Here is a 22,743-nt window from a genome sequence, read left to right as displayed (position 1 = left end):
GCATTAATACTTATCATCTCGTTGTCCTGGACCTCCTTCGGTCCCATCACCCTTGTGCCTTTCCAGTTCAGAAATGAATGTTCCCTGTTAGATTCCTCTTTCATAAATGATAGTCACATTCAGAGTTTGATCATTACACATAGTTATGCTTCAAGTAAACCACAGCATCCACTAGGGTTGTAATTGAATCTTCTCATTTTTTCTGAAATTACTGATTCGAATCATGTCATTGCAATGATGGAGAGAATATACAACATGCTTTTATAGATGAACATGAAAGTTGTTTACACTGCATTTTACTACTTATAGAAATTATACCACCTTTGATTCAATGAGAATCTCTTGTTTGTGCAGTTTTAATCAACTTTATCAAAAGTCTTTTGTGTTATGAATGGTGGGGCATGTGAGGAATGTTGGTTAAGGTGGGACCTGTTATTATAATATAATCCCTGCAGGTGGGGTATGTGCATGGTCTGAACCAAGTGCACTTTGTATTGGCATAATTAGCTAAGCTTTTGAATACAAATTAATTTTATCCGATCTGATATATCATATTTGTATATCAGTTGTAGAAATCGAGAATCAAAATTAATCAGGATAAAAGTTAAGAATTCATAGGAGATTTATCAATAAAAGTTCTCGAATAAATTAGAAATTTTTAGTCAAAATCGAAGTTGATAAATTAATGAGTATATTTTTAAAGATTAAGATATTATCATCGGAACATGTAATTCAAGGTCTTCTCATTTCTTTCTAAACTTTTCCTGAAAGGCAAGTGACCTCTAACAAAGGTTTTTTTTTTTTTTTTTTTTACTTTTTAATGGTATTCGACAATCTCTTTTTCGATATATCAAATTAATCTATATATAAATAATATTATGAAATACAAGTTATAAGAATGTAAAAGATTTTTTTCCCAGATGAATATGTTTGTGACATCATTACTTGATGATGAACAAAGCATGTTAATCATATGTAGTTATTATAATATAATCAGACTCTAGAATCTCGAATCTGTCTCACTGAATATTCAACAAATGGTAGTATTAGAAAAGGAGGAATCTAATTTAACTTGTGTCCTGCCGTCCGTCCATACTATAATATGGAAACAGACAGATGAGTAATTTGAAAAAAGAATTTTATTATTTGAATAATCACCGTAGAGCTACTAATTTAAACAATTAACAACTCAATTATAATTATATAAGTTAGAGATTTATAAAGACGTTGTTTTGTGTTTATTTTGTTTTTTTTTAATGAATTTAGAAATTAAATATATTTATTCATCAGAAAAGGTGAATACTATGCAATGGTCAATAAAGAAAGTGACATGATAATAGATAATTGTAGCACTCAAATCAACTGTAGTTGCCAAGAAATAATTCAAGTGTTTTGGTGTATTTTGTAGACTATGTAAAAAGCTTCACATCAATGCAATCAAAGTCTATAATTCATTCATCATAGTTCGATGCATTCAAATTACAATTTTCAGTGTGTTTCTCTAAAATTCTAAAATTTCAAAGAATAGATCATTATTTTCTCATTCTTATCCATCAATTCGAGAGAAATGTTCATACGTCGATGTCAAGAGAAGAAATTAATTGGTTATTCATGCAATGTTTAACGCGTGCCACTAGACAGATGCATGCGGTAGTGGCATGACGGGCGAATCATATTTATAATTAGCGGTGTCATTTTTCAGGTTCCGGTCATATTTATTCAAGTATTTTTGATCATTTTGAAGCTTCCAAATTGAAATATAAGATATTTTCTGTTCTCGATCATTTTTGAATTGATAAGAATATAATAATAATATTATTTTCAAAAGAAGATGTGAATTTGAGATTGTGTAAATAGATATAAAATTTAAAGTGTAGGTCATTATGTCAATTAACAACAATACGATTATGAGTTTGTTCAGTTTCGTCATATGACTTTTTATTATTAAATTATTTACCTCTTCTAAAAATATAAATATACACATATTTTTACAATTTTTCCTTTTTTTTGTTTATCTCACGAAAATACTCGTACATAATATTAATAAAAATGTACTACATGGACAAAAAAACCCTTAATTTGCTAAACAAACAAAACATAAGGTCTAATCTATACTATACTATAATATAATAAGCCAACATAGGTTTAATTTGTAGTCGTACAATATTTTGGTTTGGTCATCTGTTTTATAACTACAAGTCTTACTCTTGTAATATTAAAGAGTTTTATACCATTCAAATTACAAACACTTGTGATGTAATACAAGATAAAAAAAACTCCACCATTATTCTTTTAAAAATAATTTATATATTATTTATATACTATATTATAATAAACCGATATTGGTATAATTCGTAGTCGTCCAAAAAATGTAATCAGTTGGTAAATATAATCTGGTTAAAATCTAATTCATTAATACTAAAATACTAATAAGATGATATTGAAATTTAAATTATAATTAATAAATTACGAATTCTATACCCGCCCGTGCTTCGTACGGGTTAAAGGCTAGTATATATAATAATGGTTTGTCTGGTGTGTGCCTATGGGCACATGCTAAGCACGAAAATTCACACATTCATGGGTACATCATAAAAAAATCGATACAAAAATATTGCCGATAAACAAAAAGAACAAGACCCAAAATCTACATCAAAGACTCCGTCACCATTCCACGTTCAAAAATTGAAGCCACCCCATGTACGTTTCCTCAAAAGCAATGCATTTTACATAACTCGATGCCCATACAAAATATTCTTACGTAAATTTAAGATTTCAAGGAAATAAAAGCTCATAAACAGACGCTTGTCTGTTGAAAGTTGGTCGTTTTGCATACACCATGCACTAAACAACACAAATCTGTACTTTAGCTTCTGTCTGTCTATAATTCAATACATACAGACAAATCGTGCGCAATATATTCACTACACTGGGCAAGACAACACCCTGCAACACGTTTTTAACTCTGAGTATTGTATTTCAGTTACGAAAATATCGGTTCTTCTAAAATTTTAAGATCTAAAATTACGAGTTTATATAATATATATTTTTAATATTTCTCACTCAAATACTCATTATTTAGATGAAATAGTAGATTGTCATTTTATATTCAAATCATGATTATAGAAATCAGAAATCGGAGCTAATTGGTTGACCTGCCAATTTAGGATTAATCGAGAATTTATCAATTTTTTTAATAAATAAAAATTTTTCAGCTAAATCATAATATAATGGATAAATCAATAAAACGATATTAATCAGAACTAATTGAAATTTTTTCAATAAATCGGTGATTTTTTGAACAATACACACAATTATAAAACACAATTTTAATAAATAAGATCATGACATGATTTTTCTAATACATATAAATATCATGACAATTATATATGTAATATTATAAAATAATATCCAAAATTGTAAAATTTCAAAAGAAAGATCTCTAAGATTTGATAATATTATGTGAACACCTACAAACACCCACTTAGGCACAAGTTAGGAAAACGTATAATAATAAGTATAAATGCAGACAAGAAATTTGTTGCCTCATTATTTTTATCTCTAATTTGTCTTTTAATAGTATAAATTTATACTTTTATTAATTTGCTGACACAAGGACAGAGATTATGAGAAATTTATTATACATAAAATTGATGAGGGTGTGTGTAAATGTGACATACCGGCCATTGTCACTCTCTTCTTAAGCTTTGGGTCACACTATCCACTATCTACTGCCACCCTTCAGTTTTGTTTTCATTAACACAACACACACAGGGAGAGAGAGAGAGAGAGGGAGGGAGAGGGGGGAGAGGGGAGAGAGAGAGAGAGAGAGGGAGAGGGGGAGAGAGAGAAGGCAATAAAAAAAGATCTTCTCAAACTCATGCACCTTTATTTATTCTCTTATAAATTCTGTCACTGTTGTTCTAATAACTAGGCTTTGAGGTTTTGTGTCTCCTGCATTGTCTTCATTTACCTCTAGTAGAATATCAAATTAGTACTTCTACACACTTCTCTTGAGTCTTGATTCTTGTCCTGCTCTTTTTGTTTTTTTTAACAATTTCTTGATTTTCTTGAATTCTTTTCATAAAATCAATAAAAATCCCAGCTTGAGTATGGTTCTCTTAATCTGACTCTTGTTTTGCTTACCCAAAACCCAAATCTTGAACCTGAATTGTGCTATTTTATTTCATGTTAATTGGTTTCATGTGACATATCTTCTGTTCTTCAAGAAAATTATACACCTTTTCTCTGTTTTGTTTTGTTCATTGTTCTTGCCAAACTGATAAATTTTGATTAGTACTTGAAGGCCTATGATTTATGTATGAAGTTGTGGAACAATGAGAGATGGGAGCTCCAAGAAAAGCAAGGTTTGTCTGAGAAAAATGTCGAATTTCTTTGTTGTCATCTTTTATTCGAATTTGTAGTGTGTTTAGTACTAATTATTTGTGCTGTTTGTTTAAGAATTCATGGCCCAAGGCATTGGTCAAGAAATGGTTCAATATCAAGAGTAAAGCTGATGATTTTCATGCTGATGAAACTATTGCTAATGCAGGTGATTGCCTAATGCCTCTTATTAATCTCATTTGTATACTTGTTTAACAGCATGTGATGGTTTAATTAGTCGAAATTAGTTGACTTGCTGTTGCATAATCTACATCAATCACTGCTTCTTTTGTACCAAGAACAATATGGATTATATCTGGATCAATCACTTCCGTTTCACGATTGAGACTGGCTCTTTGTTTTCTTGCCCTTTTCTCGATATGCAAAGATCTTATTCTTAGTACCTTGGGTCTACACTATATTCTCTTTGTTTCCTTGAGAAGTTTTTACTGCAATAGCAATACCCTGAGAGCTGATCACAGCTCTTAACAAATTTTATAATTTTTTTCCAGGCAGTGATGAAGAATGGAGTAACAGTTCATCGAGAGAAGCATGCACTATGGAGACAAGTAGAACAGGTTAAATGTCAGACATTCATTTTTTTTCGTTCCACAAAACCCAAATTATTAATTCGACGTATACAAATTTATCAAGTATGAAGGAAAGACAAATTAGTCTGTTTATTTTTTGCATCTCGATTTATGTTATTCCTCTACCGTTATATTCTTCATTAGAGAGATTAAGGAGGCACTCTGAGTTTGTATCGCGAAGTAAGATTGATCTTGATGCTGCCCAAGTCACAGATGTTCAAAACTATAGGTATAAGTTATTTTAATTTTCTCGATTGTTTGGGTGAAATTTTTGCAAGCATTAGTCACTATTGTGTTTTTCTGTAATGGAACTTCAGGATCTTTGTAGCTACATGGAATGTGGCAGGAAAATCACCTCCAAGTTATTTAAGTCTTGACGATTGGCTACACACTTCGCCTCCTGCTGACATTTACGTACTCGGGTGAGTTTGAAATTTTAATTTCCTGTATTGATTTGATATTTCTGTAGTTGTTTTCTGGAACTTAATTGGTGCCGTTAACGTTTAGGTTTCAAGAAATAGTTCCGTTGAATGCTGGTAATGTCTTGGGCACAGAAGACAATGGCCCAGCCACGAAATGGCTAGCACTAATTCGAAAGACTTTAAATAATCTTCCTGGAACAAGTGGCGCTTACCACGCGCCCTCACCGATTCCTGACCCGATTGTGGAATTAGAAGCGGACTTTGAAGGATCAACACGCCAAAAGGCCTCAACTTTTCTTCAACGTCGATCCTTCCACTCTAGTCATAGTATGAGGATGATGGGAAATGACATGTCAATGCCACAGCCTCAGCTTGATCGTCGATTCAGTGTCTGTGACAGGATAATGTTTGGGCAGAGAACATGTGATTATGGCCAAAATGTAATATGGAACGGCTCCTACGAAGAAGAAAATGGCGATTCCCCCAGCAGTAATCACTATTCACCATTGTCATACAATGGCTCTACCTTCACGGAGGACAGAGATAGACAACAAGCAAACTCTGGGTACTGTTTAGTTGCTAGCAAACAGATGGTAGGGATTTTTCTCACAGTATGGGTCAAGAGTGATCTGAGGGATGATGTTCGTAACATGAAAGTCTCTTGCGTGGGTAGGGGATTGATGGGTTATCTTGGCAACAAGGTATATTCTTTATTTTGTGCAGAATTCTAAATTAATAATGTAACAAAGCTTTTATGTATTCTGTTTATCATTAGGAGAGCTTGCTATATTTCTTTTTACAGGGCTCGATATCAATTAGCATGTGTTTGCACCAAACAAGCTTCTGCTTCGTCTGTAGTCACTTAACCTCTGGGCAAAAGGAAGGTGATGAATTGAGGAGAAACTCTGATGTCTTGGAAATCCTAAGAAAAACGAGATTTCCACGAGTTCATGGCATGGCTGAGGACACATCTCCAGAAACAATTCTGGAGCACGAGTAAGACCATTATTTTTTAACTTAGAGACAGGCTTTAAGTTATCTTTCTGGTTTATTGACTGGATGATGGTTTTCCAATTATAAGCAGTTACTTAGAACTTCAGTAATTAATAATTTATTTTAATTAGTCGAATTGTCTGGCTTGGGGATTTGAACTATCGGATTGCACTGTCTTACCGTTCTGCAAAGGCTCTCGTCGAGATGCACAATTGGAGGGCTTTGTTAGAAAATGATCAGGTAAGTTATACAACTGATTTTTTTTTATGAATCACGATGCATTCATGATTGTGTATTCTGCATATTGCAGCTTCGGGTAGAACAAAGTAGAGGGCATGTGTTTGAGGGTTGGAACGAAGGCAGTATATATTTTCCTCCTACTTACAAATATTCAGATAACTCAGACAGATACGCAGGGGATGATAGGCACCCAAGAGAGAAAAGAAGGACGCCTGCATGGTAAGAATCATCTGTAACAGAAAAATTCAAAAAGGAATAGCTCTATTAAAAACAGAAATACTTTCAACTCAGAAACTAAATAATTCATAATCACAGAACTATGATGTATTATGTAAGATGAAAAGAATTGAAACCTTAAAGTATCCGGTCGGAAACTAATACAGTAATCTCATATGCAAAGGTGTGATCGCATATTGTGGCATGGTAGAGGTCTGCATCAAGTGTCTTATGTACGCGGGGAGTCTCGTTTCTCTGATCATAGACCAGTTTATAGCATATTCTTGGCAGAGGTTGAGTCTGTTATTACTAGCAGAATCAAGAAAAGCATGAGTTGCTCCAATTCTCGAGTTGAGGTAGAAGAGCTTTTACCATACACCCATGAATACGGAGAAGTGCATTTCTTTTGAAGAAAACTAGCATCTGATGAAGAATTTGCCAAGACAAGGATCATACACAATCAAGGAAACTTTCTGCTTGTGAAGCTCAAAAATGTAGAGATGCAACAACACAGCTTAGCTGGTAATATCCTATTACTAACACATCTTACAAGTTCTTTTCTGGTATTTCAGTGTCTCCCCTTTTATTAAGTCTATTGTTTGCCTTAATTTTCACATGCAGATTCGGCAAAGAAACTCTGGATGGCAGGGGTCACTAGTGTTGGCCACATATTAAAGGTTAGCGTTTTCTCAGTTTCCTTCCATGCTATTTTTTTTTTATAAGCAGCGACTATTAAGTTTCATCTATATTTCCGGCCTTCTAAATTTTTCGTGTTTTTCCTCCATGGATGCCAGACAGCTTCCCAGAACTGACAAATTGCTAGGCCGAAGGTCACAACATTCTGATCAGCAACTCCTATACAGTCACCTTCCACTTAAATCACCAATTATAACTCTGATTAAGTAGGTAAGTACAAGAATTGAGTTTCCGCTCAGTCATTTGGATTTTAAACTTAATTGTTTAATGCAAGATTCTCGTGGTTTTTGCAGGATGGGTAGCCGTCGATGTGCATAACTTTTTTGTAGCAACACAAATATAGAATATTTCAGATAAATTTATAGAACATGAATTAACAAAGTGTAGATAGGATACAAATACCATTACAGAGGTCGGACTTAATACAGTTTAAATGTACACAGTGCACAAGTCTCTCGGGTCTAAGATAAAGACAATTATCAAGTTGCTAACTCAGACATTGAATATGAAGCTTCTTTTACTGTTACTGAAAAGTTAAAATTTACTGAAAAGAAAAGGCATTCCTGTTTATTGTTTCTTTCTTCCTGTTGTGCAATTGTCTTTAGCTATAAAGCTGTGAAGTAAAGCATAAATCAGCTTGCACTTTCTTTACTGCAGGCCAAGTTCTAAAATTGTATGTCACAACGTAATGGATTTTTATTCCGAAGAAGAAAATTTCAAAAATAAGTTATGAAGCCGTAATTTATATTATCTTAAAATACGTGACAAGCCCTTCGTTCCAGATGTTAACAATTGGATGGGACGGAGGAGTATCGCGTAAGATTTGAATAGGCTATGCACAACTTGATAAGGAGTCAAACAGCCTAAAATTTACAATCTGAAGTGAACAAGTTAATTTTTTGACACCAGCTCCATAAACTAGCAAGAGTTTCAACAAAGTTCAATAGCCTTTAACTTAGATATCAGAGTACCAACAGACCATAATATAAATAAATACGATACCCATGTCTATGTCAACATAAATTATAAACCTGAGCCTAATGATAAGATCTACGAGAATATTAGTAATAAAAAGACTACGAGCATAACCTTAAATATATCCTTAACACATACACAATTGAAATTCGTAAGATTATACGAAGGTAATAGAATTTACTTTAAATATACTGCTACAGATTGCATACCTGATTATTCTTGTTGATGAGAAAATTACGTTCATGAGACGCCAGGAGTTTCGTAATAGAGGGACACTTTAGAGCTTCTTCATCCTCAGATTGCATTTCATTCTTTCATCGGTAAAAGGATAAGCCCGAGCCCCATAGTACTCAAAATGATGGTTGACATGGCATCGCAAAACCTTGCCTGTAGGATCAATGATAAATGAGGTCGAAGTATCGTCAGTGACATAGTCAGAGAGCGGAAATCTTGTGTCCAATAATTTCCTAGACTCGGTATTGGAGAGTGGGATAATAGTCCATGGCATGCTAGAAAATTTGAATTCAAAGCAATCCTCGGGAGTAAACTATACTTTATAAGAGTCTCAAATAATTTCTACTCATATTATATGTTTTCCGATGCATGATACTGACGTAAGAAAACGAGTTTAAAGAGTCAGCGAACTCGAGAATCTATGTCAAACATAAACGGAAGATTATCTACTTAATGCCAGGAACACTACAATTCTTACATAACAACATATAATTCATAATGATATTTATATATACTCCCTCGGTGCCTTTAGATTGTTACTCCCTCTGTTTTTTAATATATGACGTTTGACTTTTTGGCACACACTTTTAAGTGCTTTGACCGGGTAGTTAAAAATATTATTTTTAAAATTTTCTTTTTCTGAATAAAAGTATGTAATCAAAATTTTAATTCACAAAAAAAATTAATGAAAAATAACATTTTTTACTAGTCGGTCAACCCACCTAAACCTACGTGCCCAAGTCAAAAGTGACATATAAAAAAAAACAGAGGGAGTAACATCTTGGATAGAGTAAGCATATACTCCCTCCGTCCCAAAATAATTGTCACATTTGGTTTTGTGCCGGTTAAATTGACTAAAGTTTGACTGAAATTTATTGATATTTTTTCAATTGACAAAATAAAAAAAATATGTCACCGGAAATAACTTTTAATCTACTTTAAGATGTAATTTTCAGTTTTTAAAAATAATGAGCGAATCACTTATAATCTTTGGTCAAAATTTGGTCAATTTGACCAACAAAAATAGAAATGTGACAACTATTTTGGAACGGAGGAAGTATAATTTAATTATTAAATAACAAATACGTGTCAGGTAACGGAAAAAAAACTGTTAACAAATAGAAGGGACGGGGAGTATATATATACACCGGACGATCGCGGTCATTGTATGTGATGAGAAAATCCCTGTCCTTGGTGAAGAGAAGCTCCGATATATCAACCGTGTCTCCCTCTTTAATTTTGCCCTCTTGGAGGGGGTCAGTGTCACATTGAGCATTCTTCTTTTCTTTTCTTAAAAACCTTCTTAACTTAAAATTTGTTACTCCCTCTGTCCCATTTAATTGTATACGTTTCTTTTCAACTGTTCGACACACATTTCAATGCTCTTATAAAATATAATTCCGTAACTTATTTTTAAGATTTTCTTTTTCTGAATAAAAATATAACATCCAGACTTTAATTCAGAAAAAGAAAATTTTAAAAATAAATTACATAACTATACTTTACAGGAGCATTAAAGTCCGTGCCGCGTCCCCGTCCCCCAATGTATACTACTCAGGGGGACGGAGGGAGTAATATATTAACAGTGTCATATTAATAAATTCTTTTCCCACGAATCTTGGATTTCTGGCTGTATATTTATAGACACAGAGTGACAGAACCTGACCCAGGTATTACCCGAACTCTCGATCGGGGTTGTAAAAGATTGCGAAAACCGGTTTCGCTTAGCTAATGACTTTCGTTTTAAAGTGAATTTTTGATAAGATAAGAGTTTAAAATATGTTTCGCTAATTCTGAGTTATTAATTATTATATTTACTTATAATATTTTGTTCAGTTATTGTTATTAATTATTTTATATTATATTAAAACTGATTTATACGGGGATTACAAAGATTAGAAATATATTAATGAAAAAAATTATTGTTGTTTAAAATTTATAAAAAATTCTTTGTTCTTTCTAAGTCTTCTTCTCCCTTTTTCCGGAAGTCAGTAACTATTCATCACTACCGTCAAACACATCCGACAAGAATAAGGGGATGTTATCAGTTGTCTATTCACTACGTCTTTTTAGCAGCTCTTCTGCTTTCCGGGTAAATTCTCCTAAGTAAATACATGAGAATTTAAATTTTTCTAATTGAATATAGTAATTTGATAATCATAAACGCTATTTACAAGAATTGCTATGCAATTATATTTCTGTTATGAATGAAATTAAATATAAAAATGAATAAGTTTATCAATACTAAGGTCTAAAATTTTGATTTTTGAAGATGACACTAATCAATTTATATTTCACAAAACTAATTATAATGGTTTTAAACATAATTAAATTAAATAATAATTTATAATTTTTTATTAAATGAAAGTTTAATATTTAAATATTAATATAAAAATGAAAATTTTTAAAAAATAAATAATGAAATCATATTTTTTTCATATCTTAAATTACATGTAGTACTGCTGATGAGTTATGTTCATACTACTGGCGTGTCAAATTTTTAGTATAAATATTCTTGTACGGATGGGTTATGGACACAACAATTCGAATAAAAAATGTGCTTTCATTTTCCTGCTAAAATGTTACACCCTCTTCTTTTGATAAAATTAGTTGAGAAGCCGCGCGTTGCGGTTGGTTATAAAAATTATATTAATAATTTAATATTAATATTTATAAAATAAATTAAATTTACGACAGCTTATAAAAATTATATTAATTATTCAAAATTAATATTTATTGAATAAAATAAATTTTATTTTATAAACATCTCGATGCAATACTAATATTAATATATAAAATTGTAAAATTAGACTATAATCGGGATAAACATTATGTTTTAGTTGTACGAACATTAATCATCTCGGGCACGTATGAACTCCAATCCATTCACGGGTTTATTAGTGATTCTTTCCTTTTTTGGATTGGTTGTCCGCAAAAACATCAATTTAAATTCATAAGATCACGGTCTATAACTACCCTTGATTGCAAGTTGCAACAACCTTATACTGTATAAAAAAAAACCTTCACTTAAAAGGTGTTTGAACCGAACAAATAGATATTGTGGAAGTGTTACATGAATAATCTTTTCCTGTATACAAGTTTACAAAGTAAATCATATAAAAATTAACAACAAACATGTTCGATGAACAAAACAAACATTATAAAAGAATAACAAACAAACATATATCCCTAACACTTAATTTATTGACATTTTCATCCATCAAGACTATATTGTTCTCCCGTGTTTGGATTTGTCGACTCCCACGTCCGACGAATTCTTACTCTTATTAGCCAATTATCTCTATCGCCATTCAAAGCATCTAACATAGTTTAACTCATTATTGTGTTAGATTGAGAAGACAAATACTCAAAAAAAAATTGTGTATGTTAAATTTTATGAAGTCTGACCTCAATTTATAGGGGGTTGATTTGAGAAAAGACTGCTTATCAAAAATACTTTCTGTTTTTTATATACGCCTTTTCCCAAAAAATGATGATACTTTCAAATTCTGATTTGATTTTGATATTTTGAAAAAGGTAGTTTTGAAACTTTCTTCCAATATATCCGAAACTAAAAAATACAGTTTTTATTTTTGATATTTTTTCATCCAAAAATTTCAGAAAATTAGAAAATTAAAAAATTAGAAAAATAGAACGGAGCTCTCTAAAAGACGCCACCTAAACGCCCCAGGCTTCTCCTTTACATAAATATATATGATATTGATTATACTTCCTTATAAAAAAATTACAACAATTATCATTTTTAAATCATTGCACCCTCTTACTTTTATAAAATTATACTTCCTTTTACAAATTTTACAACAATTATCAATTTTAAATCAGATCCTTAATATTTACAAGATGATTTGAAAAAAAATCAAACAGCAATTCACATCACCAAAAATACTTTACCGTTCCGTTCGACAGTAAAAAGCCCGAGACCCAAAAGGCCAAAACAAGAGCCCAAAAATTAAACCAATGGGACCCAAGACTAGAAATCCCCGCTCTCTCCCCCCAATTTCAAAACCCTAATTCCGCTGCTTACAATCCCTAATTAACCACAATGGTGAAGCGAACACGCGTCGGAACCGCCTCCACTCTCGCCGGCGACACTGACGTCATCAACTACGTCGCCGCCACGCCGCAGCCGTGGCAGTACTGCGTGGCGCCAATGCCGAATGCGTTCAGTCAATTGCAAATTGAGCCGAGCTCTCAAGCGAGTAGGATTTTCACTGTGGAGGCTCCGGCGAATGTAGAAGTCTGGCGTGACGGGTATGATAAGATCGGAAGCTTTCTCGAGCACTGTTTTTATTGTAAGAGGAAGTTTAAAGCGGATGGTGCGGTTTTTATGTATAGGTAAGGGTGCAATTCTCGATTTTATATGTGTGTGTGAGAATTTGTGTTTTTGTTTTATTTTTTTTTCCTGAAATTTTGTGGAAAGAAATGTGTCTTGTTTTCGTTATTCGATAAGTAGTTGCTCTGTGATCGACTTGATTTGTGGACGTGATGTATGTGAGGTGAGTGTTTGTTGAATGTATAGTCAGGATGATGATGATGATGTGTGTGTGTGTGTTTTATTATAGTTTTATCGAGACTGATTAGTAGTTACTCTCTGTTTGACTTGATTGTGGATGTAATTTGAGTGTTTTTTTAAATGTTTTTGGTGTTTGATCAGTAGTTAATCTGTGATTTTACTTGATTTGCGGCGGCAATGTCTGTGATGTGTGTATTTGTTAAATGAATATAGTTTACGATGATGATGATGTGTGTTTGTGTATGATTTTTGTTGTTGTTGTTGTTGTTAGGTTTTTGATATTTGATTAATAGATACTCTGTGAGTGACTTGATTCATGGCTGTTGTATTTAATTTGACTTATTTTTTAGGGTTTATGGACAGGGTGATGGTTTATATGTTTAATTTTGTCTCTTTTTAATGCCGGTGATTTTTTAGTCTAATTTAGAAAAATTCGTATTAGGTTTTTTGTTGTTTAATTATTAGATACTCTGTGATCGACTTGTTTCATGTATATGTAAATGTATGTGAGTATTTATTGAAAACGTATTTATTATGAGGACGAGAAGTTGTTTATCGACGTTTTATTATCCTCTTTTGATTTCGACTTTAATGATGTTTTATAGTGGAATATTCGGTCCGTGTATTAGGTTTCCTGATTTTTGTTCGTATTCGGAAGATAATTCATGATTTCTTGTTCGTATTTGGAAGATAAGTGTATAAAATATAAAAATTGGATAAGATAAGTCCCTAATGAGTTGTGTTTAGGTATGTTGCGTTCTATGTTCGTATTTTCTATCTTGCGTTTTATTAAACATTTTTCTTTTTATCTAGGATATATTGGATAAACTAGTTCTTCTGATTTGTCCATGTGCCACTTTATAATGTGCTTCAGTAGTTATATAGATCTGTTATTTAGTTGAATTATATTAACTTCTGGCAGATTAGAGACTGATAGCTCAATGCTTTATATGAGTTGGCTAGCCTTCACACATACATACAAATATCATATTAGGATCTGTAATTTTATAGCTCAGTTTAAATGCTTTTACTTCTGACATGTTTAGTTTAAGTTACTCATTTGCAAGAGATGCAGTCATGCAGTTCTAATTTATCTGGGTAATTATATGCGATGCAGGGAGAAGGCCTTCTGCAAGACTGTCTGCCGTGAGATCCAGATGATGGGGGACAATATGAAGGAGAGGTTAGCAGCAAAACGGAAAGTGGTGGATTAAGAGAAGAAAGTGCATAGTTTGATGGTGGTTTTACTAAAAATTTTAGATATATACATATATATTTGGTCCCTAGTTACCAATTTTTTCTATTTTAAAATTGCTAAGCTGGCACATTTTTCCGACTGGCTTGCATTTAATCCAAATGCTTTCTAGTTGATTCAGCATTCAGGATAGGTATTAAATGGTTGATTTTATGGATTTGGTACAGTTTTTTCTGCTGGTTTAGCACAATTCGGTTTGCTCTTCTTTTCATAATTGTGCTATGCTTTTTTTTTTCCTTGATCTCAACTCGCGGTAGGAAGTACTTGTATATTAATGCATACATGCTATCGTCAAGTTAAAGTTGGTGAAAATTCCCATTTAACTTCTCATGTCCTCACTTGCATGATTTGAATTATTCTGTTATCAAATTGGTTTAGTGGGTTGCTGGACTCATGTTATCGCACAGAATGTCTATTGTACGCTCTCCTTGTCTGTGTGTGTGAGATGTTCAGAAATATTTATATTTGTGCAAGTGTTTCTCTTCAAGAATGGTGCTTCCTTCAGGATGATTTCAGAATAATTATTTACTTATAAACTATTTCATATTGGGCCAGGCCGCCACGAGCACGTATGGATCTGGGCTAAACATATGTAGATTGTCACTGGTAGTAGTAATTTGTTTCAGAGCCTTTTAATTGATCTGGGCTGAAGGCATCTAAACTTTAATAAATGTCTGGTCATGATAAAATAATTACTTTATTTGACTTTTTTTGAGATCATGCAAAGTGAAACTTTAGTATTCCTTTCATTTTAAGATAATAATCGTTTTAGTTTATTGCATGTATTTTGATATGCAAGAAAAACAATTTTTATATATTATTTTTCAAAATTTTTTTTCTGAATAAGCTTGTTTGAGCAAACCCCGGTCTTTTTTCTCTCTTCTATCTAGTCGCCTCCTCCCTCTTTTTTCATTTTCATTCTGACGGGGCTTCCACCGGTTTTTTGCTGGAAAGCCTCAAATCTTTCTGTTTAATTACTTGTTCTTGATTTTTTTGCTTGTTTCATTTATTTTCTTAATAAATCTCTCTCTAGGCAAAAAATTTCTAGATTTATATCATTGAAACTTTCGCTTTTTCATTCTTATTCGCTTCCAGAGGGTTTTTTGAATTTGTGAGTGGATCTTATCTCCTAGTTAGTGTAGGTTTGTGGTGCAAATCTAATTGTTTTAGTTTGCAGCTAGATTTTCTCTCGTTTGTTATAATTATAGTTTGATTTCTCTCCCTGGTGAGGGTGTGTGATTTTTCTCTCCTTTTGTGAGAGTTGGTTTGGATTTATCGATAAAAGTCTTTCGAGAATTACATTTGTGGACTGTGGTTGATAGTTCAAATGGATTTTTTGAAAAAGATAGTGAACACATAGCAAAGATCTGTAAATACACCATCGTCAATTTCAACATCATTATCTTGGGTACGAAGACATGCTTGTTAATCTCTTCTATATTTGTTCGACTTGATTATTCTTGTAGATATCGTATGATTGTTAATTTATTGAATTATCTCTTTTTCAAAAAAAAAATACAAAATTAAATTTCTATTAAGAAAGGAAATTGAAAAAGAATATGTAGAAGTGTGTATTCTTTACATCTCAAATTACGTATAAAAATTTAGAATGAATATTATTTTGAAATGGAAGGAATATATATTACTCAGAGAATTGATAGAGTATTAAGATTTTGTGAAACTCAAAAAAGAAATTCTGAATTTTTTTTTTAAGATGGAGAAGTTGAAACATTGGAAAATGCTCAAGGCCTCAAACAATGGAACATAATTAGATGCATCTAATTTTAGTGCTAGGCTTCTGTAGATAAAAAAACACAAAGAATCTAAAGATGGTGCCATTGTTTTTCACCTGGTCATTATCTACATTCTACCCTATCCAGAAACTAAAGAACAGAAAAACCCATTTAAAACTGGGTTCTCTGTAAACTTGACGGTTTCGACTCCAACAAATTGTAATTTATGAAAGGGTCTTTTTCACACAGTAACACCATCTTTTAATTAGATGAAAAAAAATATATTGATGAAGATTTCTGTACATGCGGAAGCTCATTAGTATTAATGAGATTTAGTGTGTGACCATCGGCACTCCTAGAAAATCGGTTTACGAAAACCAAGAAGCAAGACCTTACAGCTATATGCTGTTGACCTGTTGTATAAATCCAACACAATACAAAATTACTGCAGCATTCTTTTGAACAGTAATTGAGTTTGCACTATTAGGCAGCATTTGTCTACTTCATACTCACAAGAGTATACTGTATACATATACATCTTCAGGACAGACAGAAGCTCTACAAAACTCAAAGTTTAATACGCAATTGTGAATAGCTACTGGAATGCATAACAGTAAAATACGAACCCTTAAGTCGAGGACACTGGAGAAAATTACTAGACCATTAGAATATCCAAGCACAAAAGCTGATTCACCAAAGCTGAGTATATGATTCAAAAATCAAATCTGACTTCAAATTTATATGATTCGTGGATTTCGAGATATTATTAGTGTGGAAGTGCCTTTCTACCTTTTCAGTGAGTGAAAAGTGAACACTCAAAGAACCATAGATTATACTGTACTAAGTACTAAGCACCTCTTGCAGTAAAATCATTTGAACAGAGGGTCCTGGTCCCCAGCATATGATTGCTGGGGAGCCGGTATATAACACACACATTTTCTACCGTTGGACAGCCTAGATTTAAAATATTCCTGCATGTACGTCTAAATCTTTTTATGTGTACAGCGCTTAAAGAGCGCTGTAAGCACAGAATTCTAGGCCTGTACAGCGCTTTTTAAGAAGACAGCTATTGCATAATCTAGTCACATTCTACTCTAGAACTTGAACTTGGTCTGGTTCAATTACATAATCTGGTCATCACCTTGAATGCTACAATATCAGCACAAGGAACTAGAAAACACAAATAATATTAGGAAGAGGCACAAGGGAAACAAAAGAATGCATGCAGTGAACCATAGCCTGGAAGAAAGCATAAAATCAAGTGCACAAATAAAGCGAATTTGATTCAACTGAATTGAACAAGTTACTACCAAGGCAAAATTAAAGACAGATGAGATGAAGCTCCTTTTTGACCTTGACCTGCATGCTTCAAATTTCAATCAGTGTAAAAGGATATTTCACAATGCACACTCACCAGCACAGAACTTTTCTTGATCTGTCTGTCTCCAATTTTCTTTTGCTCGTTCTCTAGTTTAACATCAGAGGAGTGCAGGGTCCATCTAGAATCTCATGCTCAAGAGACCACATCTTAAAAAAATTGTGAGAAGGAATGAGAAACAGCAAACAGACACTGATAAAGAATCTTAAAACAGTGACATGTAAAAGAAGAATAAAATCACAGCCAAGCAACAAAGTTCAGCTACTTTTATTCTTTTCATTAATTGATGTGAGTAACACCTCTAATTCTCCTGCTAAACTTTCTCCAGAAAAATTCAAAATCTAGGTAGGGACCTGAAGACCTTTCAGAGTCTGAAGCTCCCTTGTTATTAGAATACAAAGATGACTTTAATGTTTGATTATAGCATGACAGATCAACTGGTCTAAGGATCGCGGGAGGGGTAGTGCCGCGAATGAGAGCCCAATTAACACTTTCGAAGAAGGGACGTTGCTTTATCTCTGTAGCACCTCGTTTGAACCCCAATCTTTTATGAGGGTCCTTAACAAGCAGACCCCAGATTAGATCTTTTGCGGCAAAACTGAATGCACCATCAGGAAATTTTGAAGATTGGCCAACAACATTTAACAATGTCTCGCGGTTTCCATTGCCTTTGAATGGTGTTTTTCCATACAGCAATTCATACATGAAAATCCCAAATGTCCACCAATCAACAGCACTTCCAAGAGGCCTGTAAGCAATTCTGTGCTTAGAGCGCTTAAAAACCGCTGCACGCATAAAAAAATTTACACAGCGCTTAAAAAGCGCTGTATGATAGACGTACAGCGCTTCTTAAGCACTGTATGTGTGGGAAATATTTTAAATCTAGGCCGTCTGTGAACTCATCCAACGATAGAGAATGTGTGTTTTATATACTGGCTCCCCAGCAATCATATGCTGGGGACCAGGACCCTTGAACAGATAGGTTTGTTCGAGGTGTTTGAAGAGTGAGAACTTAAAAGTTAGTTACAGCAACAGTAAGTTCACTTGTCCCATAGTTTCTCATCTGATATTAATTTGCTCGTCCCACATTGATGTAGATTTTCCACTGCATTTATATATCAATCAACATGATTTAGTATAATGGGACACGGTTATCGATCCGCTAACTGGCAACTACCGATCACTGTAATTACATTTTTCTTGTAGTGCATGTCACCATTTGTTATAAACTAGACGAAGAAATTTTATACTAGCCTTAGAAACTGAATTAAACATAGACAGTACTTACTGCAGGGAAGTGAAAATCACTCGCAAAATCTCGACAGATGAGCACTTGCAGCAGATGGCCTTCGAGAGTCTCTTTATCGTCTAGATTCTTCATTATACCACGGAAAAAGAATATAAACCTAATTTTACTCCTACTCCAATTCTAACTCATCTAGCTCACAACCTTAGCCTTCAAAGGGGGTGCTTAAGTTTCATCAAGACAACCCCACCCATTTCTTAAATGTTAATGCTGATTCCCTCTTTCTTAACTGAGATTCTGTCTGGAATTTTTGAGGCTTTCCCTTATATAGTGTTTTATGATATTTTAGGAAAAGGGTGCGGTATTTGTACTTGTCAATGAACATTTTCCCTCTTTCCATCATTTCCACAACTTCATTTGCTCGAGCAAAAAAACCACCTCTCACAAATGTATATAGTACAGAATCCAGTAATTCTTGATCAAACTTCATTCCACTGGAAAATGCAAGAACCTTCATCTCTCCCCAAAGCTCTGTAACCTCCACATATTTCCCCCCAACAGCAGCATACCCTGTTACCATAGAGTGAAAAGTTTGAGCATTTGGAGCATGCCCTAAACTCAACATCTTTTTAAGAGCCTTCTCAGCATCTTGCATCAGTCTTTTCCTGCTGAAAAAATGAATTACATTGTTCCAGTCATGAACTCCACAATCCACTTTCTGTCCATCCTTTATTTCCTGCAATAGCTTAGCCATCAACCCAGCATTACCACTCTCAGCACAGCCTTTGATTAACATATCAAATTCTGGATGACCACTTCTTGGTATCTTCGACTCTTTCATCTCTTTGAAAAGCTTTAACGCGCCCTGAGTATCTTCCTGTAGCACCCGTGACTCGATTAAAGTCTTGTAACAGGTAGCATCTAGTTGAATCCCAGCCTTACGTGCATCTCGTAGGAGTGCTGTCACTTCTGCAGCCCGATTTTCTTTGCAGTAGGCTTTTAGAAGGGATGCATAAAGAGAAGAACTAGCTCTGACACCAGCCAAACGCATTTCATCAAGTAGGTCATGTGCCTGATCTAGCCTTCCAAGCGAAATGCAAGAATTTATGACATGAACAAAAGCTGAATCATCAACGGAAACTGGGGAATCCTCTTTCTCTACCTTTATTAAAAATTCTGCCAATTCCTTCGTCTTGCCAGCTTCCAAGAAAGCCTTGACCAGTTTCACATAAGTTCTTTCTGTTGGTCGTAGGATACCATGCTCAGTTGTAAGCAAATCAACTTGTTTCTGCAACTTCACTAACACTACATCTAGTAATTCTTTAGTTTGAGTCTCGAGTTTTAAAAACTTGTGGTCCCTATAAAATTGTTCAAAAGATAAGTTCCGATTTTCAGATAAAACGGGATTTTCTGGGTGATCAAATTTTCCATTACACAATCCCTCTTCAATAACCTGTACACTAGAATTCATTTTTGAACAACCCTTTGAAGCAGCTTCAAACGCCAGCATAGCAATACCAATGGAATTTTGTGCTTTCTTTGCCTTCTGCAGCATTTCCAGAACCATGTGAGACACACAATCCAAATCACCAAATTTTAATTGGCATGAAAGCAAACAATTATAGAATTGCCGATACTGGATGTCGTTGAGATTGTGTGATTCATCTATATGCCTCTTAAGCTTCCTAAGGTCTTCTCTTCTACCATTCCTTTCATAAATATGTGCCATGATGATCAGCAAGGTAATATCTGGTTTCAGACCAATTCTAGGCATCATATCTAGTAGCTGTTCTGCTTTTCTAGTGGTGCCAAATAAAAGACATCCAGCCAAAACAACACTGAATACAGTTGTATTAGGTTTCATAGCTAGTAGAGGTCCATTTATCTTTTTGCGAGGGTCCACTCTGCCATCTTGGAACAAGTAACCTATCTCAAGAACCAATTCAGCAGCAAGGTAAGCTCCATCAGACGACTGTGACATATGAGCTACGGTAGCACACCAAGCAGTCACAGGGGGGAAATGTTCCATATCTATAAGCTTTCTCAGAATAGTTGATGCAGGTACATGCAACCCGCACTTGGCAAGATTTATAGAGAGATACATTAAAGTATCCTTCTGCAACAAGTTCTGCTTGTGCTCCTCAAATGCTTGTTCAGTCAGCCCATAAGCCTTCTCAATCCATTGACGATCTAGACTTTCCGCAAACCCTTCTAAGAGATTGTTCACAACATGTTTCCTAGGAAACCCTTCAATTTGCATGTGTTGTTGGTTCAAGTCCCACGCATCACTAAACCTATGCTCCTTGAGTGCATTCTCCATCTCCTCAGAAATCTTACCAGCATCTCTGGCCTGGACCAAGATAGTTCCGTGCATTGTTGAAAACAAATGCCAAAAATTATTGTATCCATGCCTATTCTGGTAGCTACTAAATGCCGGGACAATCAACCGTGACACGGGTATGTAACTATGCGAAACATTACAAACATTGAACTGACCCCGAGACACTGCTCTCAGCCTTCTCATTAGCATCATTAGCTTTAAGTACTATACACTAAGCCTTTATACCCCGATACGAACAATATCAAAATCTGCACCACAACCAACAACATTAAGCATTCTTTCGAAAACCAAATCACAAAACACACTAGCATTAAATATATCAACCCAACAGCATCCAATCACGAGCAACAACAATCTAACATTTAACCATATATAATATATACAAAAATGCCCTTTTACTATACTTATATTAAACAAATCAATCAAAGCAAATTCACCCAATTTATCATTTTAGTGGATAATTTACAAATTTTACTCCTCACTGAGGCATTTTATCAAACAAGTGTGATGGGTCATTTTTTACCTTGACTACAAAGAACAAACGCATATAGAAAACGAATATTTAAACTCACGGCAGAAATGAGATGGGCACGGCGATGATTTGCCGGAGAAAAGATGACGCCGAGGATATTAAGCAATAGTGTTGTTCAGACACAGACACAGACACAGTTAAAGGTGACACAAATTTTGTTTGTAGGAGATTTTTCGTTTTTGTATGCATAAATCAGATAGGATAATAATAATTAATTGAGATAATAAAATGATATTTAATATATTAAAATCCTTATATCAAATACAAGAAATGTATTTAACAATCGGTCGAGTTTTATAAATCAAATATGGAGAAAACCTTATAGAAATTGAGGATTCTCAGGATAATTTTTTAAATAGGAAAAATATGTAATAGATCATGATTTTAATTGTTTGAATTATAAAATTGATTTTTAATGATATTATTATTTTATAAAATTAATTATTTTAGTATATCAGATAGTTTTTATCGATTTTAAAAATTTTAAAATGAGAAGTGCAAACTAATATTTAAGATATTTAGCGTCCCCACTATATTATAAATAATTTTAAATTTAAGTAGATAAAAAACACATACAAATTCAATATTATAAGATTTTTTTTATACATAACCAAGTTTTAAAAAAAAATTGCAAAAATACTGTCAATTTTCAAAACAAATCACAGAAATACTATATTTCTGAAAATTTTAGCAAAAATACCATGGTTGCATATGCGGACATATCTGTAACTGCTAATAACTATATGCAACCAGAAATGTAATTTTGTAAAATACCTTTGAAAATCAGATTTAGTTGAATAATAAGTTGCAATTGATTGCAAATGATGAAATATATGTATCCATGCGAGGTCAGTAAAAACAATAACACGACCTACGCAAGCTTTCAACTAGAGATATATCCCGTTATTTCACCAACTCCGTCGCAAAACAACTCCCACCGCAAACCTCCGACATTATATCTCCAGCCCCTCCCTT

The 22,743-nt window shown here is 33.6% G+C and overlaps 4 protein-coding genes across 9 annotated transcripts; 2 read left to right on the top strand and 2 right to left on the bottom strand.

The window, feature by feature from the left end:
• Positions 1–3,822: 3,822 nt before the first annotated feature.
• On the top strand, positions 3,823–8,102 carry LOC108210423 (type I inositol polyphosphate 5-phosphatase 4). Of its 2 annotated transcripts, none has more exons than XM_017381702.2 (13): positions 3,823–4,367; positions 4,462–4,552; positions 4,896–4,961; positions 5,118–5,202; positions 5,291–5,395; positions 5,481–6,096; positions 6,198–6,391; positions 6,520–6,628; positions 6,699–6,847; positions 7,029–7,366; positions 7,466–7,521; positions 7,639–7,746; positions 7,834–8,102. In XM_017381702.2, the coding sequence occupies exons 1-10, from the start codon at positions 4,338–4,340 to the stop codon at positions 7,252–7,254; spliced, it is 1,671 nt and encodes a 556-aa protein (XP_017237191.1). In that variant the 5' UTR covers positions 3,823–4,337; the 3' UTR covers positions 7,255–7,366; positions 7,466–7,521; positions 7,639–7,746; positions 7,834–8,102. The 2 variants fall into 2 exon arrangements, with proteins under 2 accessions (XP_017237191.1, XP_017237190.1); XM_017381701.2 differs by having other exon boundaries at positions 7,639–7,750.
• A 4,599-nt stretch (positions 8,103–12,701) lies between these two features.
• Positions 12,702–14,868, top strand: LOC108213464 (FCS-Like Zinc finger 15). The gene is made up of 2 exons (XM_017385260.2): positions 12,702–13,105; positions 14,401–14,868. The coding sequence occupies exons 1-2, from the start codon at positions 12,813–12,815 to the stop codon at positions 14,495–14,497; spliced, it is 390 nt and encodes a 129-aa protein (XP_017240749.1). The 5' UTR covers positions 12,702–12,812; the 3' UTR covers positions 14,498–14,868.
• A 2,445-nt stretch (positions 14,869–17,313) lies between these two features.
• Positions 17,314–21,963, bottom strand: LOC108211514 (pentatricopeptide repeat-containing protein At1g03100, mitochondrial). Of its 5 annotated transcripts, XR_010290228.1 has the most exons (4): positions 21,809–21,963; positions 18,938–21,484; positions 17,949–18,397; positions 17,318–17,798 (listed from the first exon to the last, which is right to left on the bottom strand). XR_010290228.1 is itself a non-coding variant. In XM_064090210.1 (2 exons), exon 2 carries the CDS (start codon positions 21,426–21,428, stop codon positions 19,131–19,133), a length of 2,298 nt encoding a protein of 765 aa, XP_063946280.1. In that variant the 5' UTR covers positions 21,429–21,484; positions 21,809–21,963; the 3' UTR covers positions 18,422–19,130. The 5 variants fall into 5 exon arrangements, 1 of the variants encoding a protein (XP_063946280.1); XR_010290229.1 differs by having other exon boundaries at positions 17,314–18,409; XR_010290227.1 differs by having other exon boundaries at positions 17,316–18,397.
• On the bottom strand, positions 17,929–19,030 carry LOC135151590 (serine/threonine-protein kinase D6PK-like). The gene is made up of 2 exons (XM_064090181.1): positions 18,958–19,030; positions 17,929–18,434 (listed from the first exon to the last, which is right to left on the bottom strand). The coding sequence occupies exons 1-2, from the start codon at positions 19,028–19,030 to the stop codon at positions 17,929–17,931; spliced, it is 579 nt and encodes a 192-aa protein (XP_063946251.1).
• Positions 21,964–22,743: the final 780 nt, after the last annotated feature.

The sequence above is a fragment of the Daucus carota genome, chromosome 3, assembly GCF_001625215.2.
Source record: "Daucus carota subsp. sativus chromosome 3, DH1 v3.0, whole genome shotgun sequence".
In the NCBI taxonomy this organism is placed as follows: domain Eukaryota; kingdom Viridiplantae; phylum Streptophyta; class Magnoliopsida; order Apiales; family Apiaceae; genus Daucus; species Daucus carota.
The sequence above is the reverse complement of the archived record's forward strand: the minus strand, read 5'-3'. Positions and strand labels throughout refer to the sequence as shown.

Bases quoted from the DNA above. Each gene is read 5' to 3' on its own strand.
- LOC108213464 (XM_017385260.2), top strand. From the start codon at position 12,813: ATGGTGAAGCGAACACGCGTCGGAACCGCCTCCACTCTCGCCGGCGAC. The intron at 13,106-14,400 runs GTAAGGGTGCAA...TATGCGATGCAG, and splicing joins GGTGCGGTTTTTATGTATAG to GGAGAAGGCCTTCTGCAAGA.
- LOC108211514 (XM_064090210.1), bottom strand. From the start codon at position 21,428: ATGATGCTAATGAGAAGGCTGAGAGCAGTGTCTCGGGGTCAGTTCAAT.
- LOC108210423 (XM_017381702.2), top strand. From the start codon at position 4,338: ATGAGAGATGGGAGCTCCAAGAAAAGCAAG. The intron at 4,553-4,895 runs GTGATTGCCTAA...ATTTTTTTCCAG, and splicing joins TGAAACTATTGCTAATGCAG to GCAGTGATGAAGAATGGAGT. The intron at 6,848-7,028 runs GTAAGAATCATC...TCATATGCAAAG, and splicing joins AAAAGAAGGACGCCTGCATG to GTGTGATCGCATATTGTGGC.
- LOC135151590 (XM_064090181.1), bottom strand. From the start codon at position 19,030: ATGAAGAATCTAGACGATAAAGAGACTCTCGAAGGCCATCTGCTGCAA. The intron at 18,435-18,957 runs GTGATTTTCACT...TTATGCGTGCAG, and splicing joins CATCTGTCGAGATTTTGCGA to CGGTTTTTAAGCGCTCTAAG.